The 6,571-nt window shown below is 59.1% G+C and overlaps 1 protein-coding gene across 1 annotated transcript; it reads right to left on the reverse strand.

The window, feature by feature from the left end:
* On the reverse strand, positions 1 to 6,116 carry LOC137356269 (zinc finger protein 696-like). Its single transcript, XM_068022139.1, has 3 exons — positions 5,933 to 6,116; positions 4,170 to 4,498; positions 1 to 1,544 (listed from the first exon to the last, which is right to left on the reverse strand). Exons 1-3 carry the CDS (start codon positions 6,114 to 6,116, stop codon positions 597 to 599), a joined length of 1,461 nt encoding a protein of 486 aa, XP_067878240.1. The 3' UTR covers positions 1 to 596.
* Between the last annotated feature and the right edge of the window lie 455 nt (positions 6,117 to 6,571).

Consider the following 6,571-nt stretch of genomic DNA (forward strand, 5'->3'; position numbering starts at 1 on the left):
TCAATTACATGACGGTTTTATATTTTCCGAAATCGCCCTCCGTTCTCACCGGCGCGAATGATTTAAACTGTCCAGACAAGGGAGGGGGTGGAAAACCGCGCCTCGTGTCTCTCGGATATCAGGATCGAGTGGGTCAAAGCTGCTGTGAATCCTGACCGAGCCTCGATCTCCGGACTCGTCCCTCATTTCCTGGCACTCCCAGTAGCGGGAGACGGACACGCGAGCGGGCGCCGTCCTGCAGTTTGTGGTATCTCGATGAATCGCCCGCGGGGTTAGGGAATTACTCCAGATGTTAGGAAGTCACTCCAGGAGTTACTGAGTCACTCCAGATGTTAGGAAGTCACTCCAGGAGTTACTGAGTCACTCCAGATGTTAGGAAGTCACTCCAGGAGTTACTGAGTCACTCCAGATATTCGGATGTCACTCCAGGAGTTACGGAATCGCTCCAGATGTCACAGAATCATTCTTGGTGTTCGAGGGTCACTCCAGGAGCTAACGGAATCACTCGCAGGGTTCGAGAATCCACTCCACAGATGTTCGCAAGTCACTCCAGGAAATACTGTGGCACTGCAGATGCGGCAAAGTCACTCCAGGAGTTACGGAATCGCTCCAGCCGTTGCGGAATCGCTCCCGGGGTTCGAGCCACAGCGGTTGCCCTTGGGGACGTCTGGGGGAGGGGACTGCGCCCCGGGGAGGGCCGCCCCGTGCCGGGAGCGCTGGTGGGCGAGCAGGTTGTAGGAGCGGTTAAAGCGGCGAGGGCAGGCTGGGCAGCGGAAGGGCCGCTCGCCGGTGTGGGTGCTCTGGTGCTGCACCAGGTTGCAGGAGCGGCCGAAGCTGCGGCCGCAGACGGAGCAGGCGAAGGGCCGCCGGCCGGCGTGCGAGGCCCCGTGCCGCCGCAGGTGGGCGGCGCAGGTGAAGGCCCGGCCGCAGGCCCGGCAGCGGTAGGGCCGCTCGCCGGTGTGGCAGCGGCCGTGCTGGGCCAGGTTGGAGGACTGGCCGAAGGCCTTGCCGCAGACGCCGCAGCGGAAGGGGCGCTCGCCGGCGTGGCAGCGGCCGTGGCGGGCCAGGTTGGAGGCAGTCTTGAGCTGCTGCCCGCAGAGGCCGCAAGGGAAGGGGCGGGGCTCGCCGGGCGCCGCGGCAGTGACGCACCGGGGGCAGGCCTGTTCCAGCCCGGCTGCCCCGGTGAAGCCGCGGCCGCAGCGCGAGCAGATGAGCGCCGGAGCCGCCTCCTCCGCCAGCTCCTGGACGCCCGGGCACCGCCGGCAGTGGACCCTCAGGTCCGAGGGCTGGACGAAGCCGCGGCCACAGTCGGCGCACTGGTACGGCTTGACGGCGGCGTGGCTGTGCCGGTGGCGCAGCAGGCTGGACGAGGTCTTGAAGGCCTGGCCGCACTCTCCGCACCGGAAGGGCTGGCGGTGGCCGCCCGCTGCGGGATCCTCCTCTGCCCCACCGTGCTCAGGGGGCCTGGGATCGGCATGGCGGGCGGGGACAGCCATCGGGGCGGCGGGGGGTGGTAGCCAGTGGCGACAGAGAGAGACAGGCCCCTGCAAAACAAACAAAAACACCGTGGTTAGATTTGAGCCGAAATTCGACTAGAGAGGCATCGCAAAATGGGCACTATGGAATGGTTATCGCCCAACTCCCGCCCAGATTACAGGGCTGTGACAAATAACCTCGGCCGTAATGCCCTTCTTGGTCAAATAGCTCACTCCCCTGCAGATTGCCTGTGTGAACCCCGCCCCAGTCGAATATCACACTAACCAGAAGCTGTGACTCCTTCCACCCCGCCACCCACCACCCAGCTCGAACATCTCCAGATATTGGAGTTGCAATGCCCCATATGGTTGAATATCTCGTTCTCTGGCACGGCTTGCGACGCCTCCCGTGATCGAACATCGCGCACTAACCCTGAAACCTGCGACACCACCCCTGTTTGAACATCCCGCTCTCACCACACAACCTACGCTGGCTCCCCTGGTCGAACATCCCACTCCAGCCCAGAAACCTGTGATGTGTCTGCTCGTCGAACATCCTGCTCTAGCCACGAAACGTGCGACGACTCCCCTGGTCGAACATCCCACTCTAGTCCGCTCTAAATCGCTAAACGTGACGACTCCCCTGTTCGAACATCACGCTGTAACTCTGAAACGTGTGATGACTCCCTTGGTTGAACATCCTGCTCAAACCCCAAAACCTGTGATGTCTCCCTTGGTCGGACATCCCGCTCTAACCCAGAAACGTGACTCCTCCCCTGGCCGAACTTCCCGCTGTAACCACACAACCTGTGACGATTTCCCTGGTCGAATATCCCACTCTAACCCAGAAACCTGTGACGCCTCCCCTGGCGGAATATCCCGCTCGAACCACAAAACCTGTGACGACTCCCGTGGCCGAATATCCCACTCTAACCCAGAAACTTGTGACTCCAGCCCTGACCGAACATCCCGCTGTAACCACACAACCTGTGACGATTTCCCTGGTCGAATATCCCACTCTAACCCAGAAACCTGTGACGCCTCCCCTGGCCGAACATCCCGCTCTAACCACAAAACCTGTGATGACACCCCTGGTCAAATATCCCACTCTAACCCAGGAACCTGTGACGCCTCCCCTGGCGGAATATCCCGCTCGAACCACAAAACCTGTGACGACTCCCCTGGTCGAATATCCCACTCTAACCCAGAAACATGTGACGCCAGCCCTGACCGAACATCCCGCTCTAACCACAAAACCTGTGACCCTCCCCTGGCTGAACATTCTGCTGTAACCACGAAACGTGTGATGACTCCCCCGGTCGAACATCCTGCTCGAACCCGAAACCTATGACTACTTCCCTGGTTGAATATCCCGCTCTAACCACAGAACCTGTGACGACACCCCTGGTTGAAGTTCCCCCTATAACTACACAGATCCTGACACCTCCCCTTGTCAAACATCACTCTCAAACCACAAAACCTGTTTCGACTCCCCTGGTCGAACATCCCACTCACACCACAAAACCTGTGACATCTCCCCTGGTCGAACATCCTTGATGTAACCACGAAACGTGTGACGACTCCCCTGGTCGAACATCCCGTTCTAACCCCCAATCATGTGACGTCTCCGCTAGTCGAACATCTCGCTCTAACCCCCCGAAATCTGTGCCGACTCCCCTGTTCGAACATCCTGCTGTAACCACGAAATGTGTGATGACTCCCATGGCCGAACATCCCGCTCTTACCACAGAACCTGAGAGGTCTCCGCTAGTGGAACATCTCGCTGTAACCCCCGAAGTCTGTGGCTTCTCCCCCTGGTCGAACATCTGGCTCTAATTCAAAAGCTGTGACGCTCCCCTGGTCGAACATCCCGCTCTCACCACGAAACCTATGACGACTTCAGTGGTCGAACATCCCACTCTAACCCAGAAACGTGTGGCGCCTCCCCTGACCGAACATCCCTCTCAAACCCCGGAAGCCTGTGACGCCTCCCCTGGCCGAACATCCCTCTCAAACCCCGGAAGCCTGTGACGCCTCCCCTGGCCGAACATCCCTCTCAAACCCCAGAAGCCTGTGACGCCTCCCCGAGTCGAACATCCCAGTCTAACCCCCAGAAACCTGTGACGACTCCCCTGGTCGAACAACCCGCTCTAACCCCCAGAAACCTGCGACGACTCCCCTAGTCGAACATCCCAGTCTAACCCCCAGAAACCTGTGACGACTCCCCTGGTCGAACAACCCGCTCTAACCCCCAGAAACCTGCGACGACTCCCCTAGTCGAACATCCCAGTCTAACCCCCAGAAACCTGCGACGACTCCCCTAGTCGAACATCCCAGTCTAACCCCCAGAAACCTGCGACGACTCCCCTGGTCGAACAACCCAGTCAACCCCCAGCAACAACACGCACCACCACCTCCATTAACTGTCGGCGAGCGAAAAGGAAATGGCAGTGACTTTAAAGGACCAGGGAGGGGGCGGGGCCGAGAGCGGGAGGGCGTGGCCTCCTGGGCCGGCTCCGCCCATTCCGTCCAGTCGCCCGGATGTGGAGGAGGCCAGTCGCGGCCTGATGGAGCAGCGTCGTCTCCAGGTCGAATCCCCCTCGCCCCTCCCCCACTCTGCCAGCCACACCCTCCCCTCCCCCACCCAGGGGCCGCTCTGGTTAGTCAGGGTGGGGGAGGGGTGGGTGCACTCACCGCCACTTTGAATTCGCTTCCAATTGATGCCAGCCCCAGTCCGCCGGCTCCTCCCCCTTTCCTCTCCTCCGGTGCGCCTGCGCGGCGCCGGCTCCTCCCCTTTCTTCTCCTCCAGTGCGCGGCGCCGGCACCTCCCCTTTTGTCGCCGCCGCTCGGCGCCGGCTCCTCCCCTTTCCTCTCCTCCCGTGCGCTTGCGCGGCGCCGGCTCCTCCCTTTCCCTCTCCGCCCCTCCCGCTGCAACACGCATGCGTTGCCCCGCCCCCCCCCCGATGGGGCGTAGTCACCCGCCCCGCGGCACTCTGGGTAGAGCTTCCCCCCACAACCATTGCCTGTACAACAACAACAGCAACAACTGCTGCCCTCCATAGCACCGCAACATGGCGGCCCTATTTCCCCTCCTGACAGAGGCGAAGGGCCCTGGAGCGATTTCAACAGGAATCCACCTGTTCAAACCCCTCAATGGCCCCTCACCTCCCTCCCTCCCTATCTCTGTAACCTCCTCCAGCCCCTACAGTTCTCACCCTCCTCTTCAAATCCCTCCATGCTTCCTCACCTCCCTCCCTATCTCTGTAACCTCCTCCAGCCCCTACAGTTCTCACCCTCCTCTTCAAATCCCTCCATGGCCCCTCACCTCCCTCCCTCCCTATCTCTGTAACCTCCTCCAGCCCCTACAGTTCTCACCCTCCTCTTCAAATCCCTCCATGGCCCCTCACCTCCCTCCCTCCCTATCTCTGTAACCTCCTCCAGCCCCTACAATTCTCACCCTCCTCTTCAAATCCCTCCATGCTTCCTCACCTCCCTCCCTATCTCTGTAACCTCCTCCAGCCCCTACAGTTCTCACCCTCCTCTTCAAATCCCTCCCTATCTCTGTAACCTCCTCCAGCCCCTACAGTTCTCACCCTCCTCTTCAAATCCCTCCATGCTTCCTCACCTCCCTCCCTATCTCTGTAACCTCCTCCAGCCCCTACAATTCTCACCCTCCTCTTCAAATCCCTCCATGGCCCCTCACCTCCCTCCCTCCCTATCTCTGTAACCTCCTCCAGCCCCTACAGTTCTCACCCTCCTCTTCAAATCCCTCCATGGCCCCTCACCTCCCTCCCTCCCTATCTCTGTAACCGCCTCCAGCCCCTACAGTTCTCACCCTCCTCTTCAAATCCCTCCATGGCCCCTCACCTCCCTCCCTCCCTATCTCTGTAACCTCCTCCAGCCCCTACAGTTCTCACCCTCCTCTTCAAATCCCTCCATGGCCCCTCACCTCCCTCCCTCCCTATCTCTGTAACCTCCTCCAGCCCCTACAGTTCTCACCCTCCTCTTCAAATCCCTCCATGGCCCCTCACCTCCCTCCCTCCCTATCTCTGTAACCTCCTCCAGCTGCTACAGTTCTCACCCTCCTCTTCAAATCCCTCCATGGCCCCTCACCTCCCTCCCTCCCTATCTCTGTAACCTCCTCCAGCCCCTACAGCTCTCACCCTCCTGTTCAAATCCCACCATGGCCCCTCGCTCCCTGAATTTTTACCTCACGGAGGCAGTCTATTCAGCCCGTCGTCTCTGTGCTGGCTCGCCGAAGAGCAATTCACCTGGTGCCACTCCCCCACCTTCTCCCCGAAGCCCCGCACATGCTTCGTTTTCAGATAACACTCCAATTCCCTCCTGAGTGCCTCGGTCGAACCTGCCTCCGCCGCACTCTCAGGCAGCCCGTTCCAGACCTTAACCACGCGCTGCGTGAAAAAGCTTTACCCTCATGCCACTTCTGCTTCTCTTACCAAACACTTCAAATCTGTGCCCTCTCGTTCTCCATCCTTCCGCGAGTGGGCACAGTTTCTCCCTGTCTGCTCTGTCCAGACCCCTCATGATTTTGAACACCTCTCTCAAATCACCTCTCAGCCTTCTCTTCTCCAAGTCCCCCAAACGATGCACGTAACTGAAGTTCCTCATCCCTGGAACCATTGTCATGAATCTCTCCTGCACTCTCTCCAATGCCCTCACGTCCTTCCCAAAGTGCAGGGCCCAAAACTGGACGCAATACTCCAGCTGGAGGCCAAACTAATGTCTTGTACAAGTTCAACGTAACTTCCCTGCTCGTACTCTATGCCCCTATTAATAAAGCCCAGGATACTGTATGCTTCATTAACCGCTCTCTCAACCTGTCCTGCCGCCTTCAATGGCTTATGCACGTATACACCCAGGTCCCTCTGCTCCTGCACCCCCCTTTAGAATTGTACCCTTTATTCTATATTGTCTCTCCATGTTCTTCCCACCAAAATGAATCACTTCACTTTTATCCGCATTGAACTTCATCTGCCACCTGCCTGCCCATTCTCCCGACTTGTCTATGTCCTTTCGAAGTTCGACACTATCCTCCTCACAGTTCACAATGCTTCCAAGTTTCGTATCATCCGCAA

Source organism: Heterodontus francisci, chromosome 45 (assembly GCF_036365525.1).
Source record: "Heterodontus francisci isolate sHetFra1 chromosome 45, sHetFra1.hap1, whole genome shotgun sequence".
Classification (NCBI taxonomy): domain Eukaryota; kingdom Metazoa; phylum Chordata; class Chondrichthyes; order Heterodontiformes; family Heterodontidae; genus Heterodontus; species Heterodontus francisci.

Coding starts and splice junctions, on each gene's coding strand:
- LOC137356269 (XM_068022139.1), bottom strand. CDS start 6,116: ATGGTTCCAGGGATGAGGAACTTCAGTTACGTGCATCGTTTGGGGGAC. Junction 4,499..5,932: donor GCACAGATTTGAAGTGTTTG/GTAAGAGAAGCA, acceptor GTTGTTGTACAG/GCAATGGTTGTGGGGGGAAG. Junction 1,545..4,169: donor GAAGCGAATTCAAAGTGGCG/GTGAGTGCACCC, acceptor TTTGTTTTGCAG/GGGCCTGTCTCTCTCTGTCG.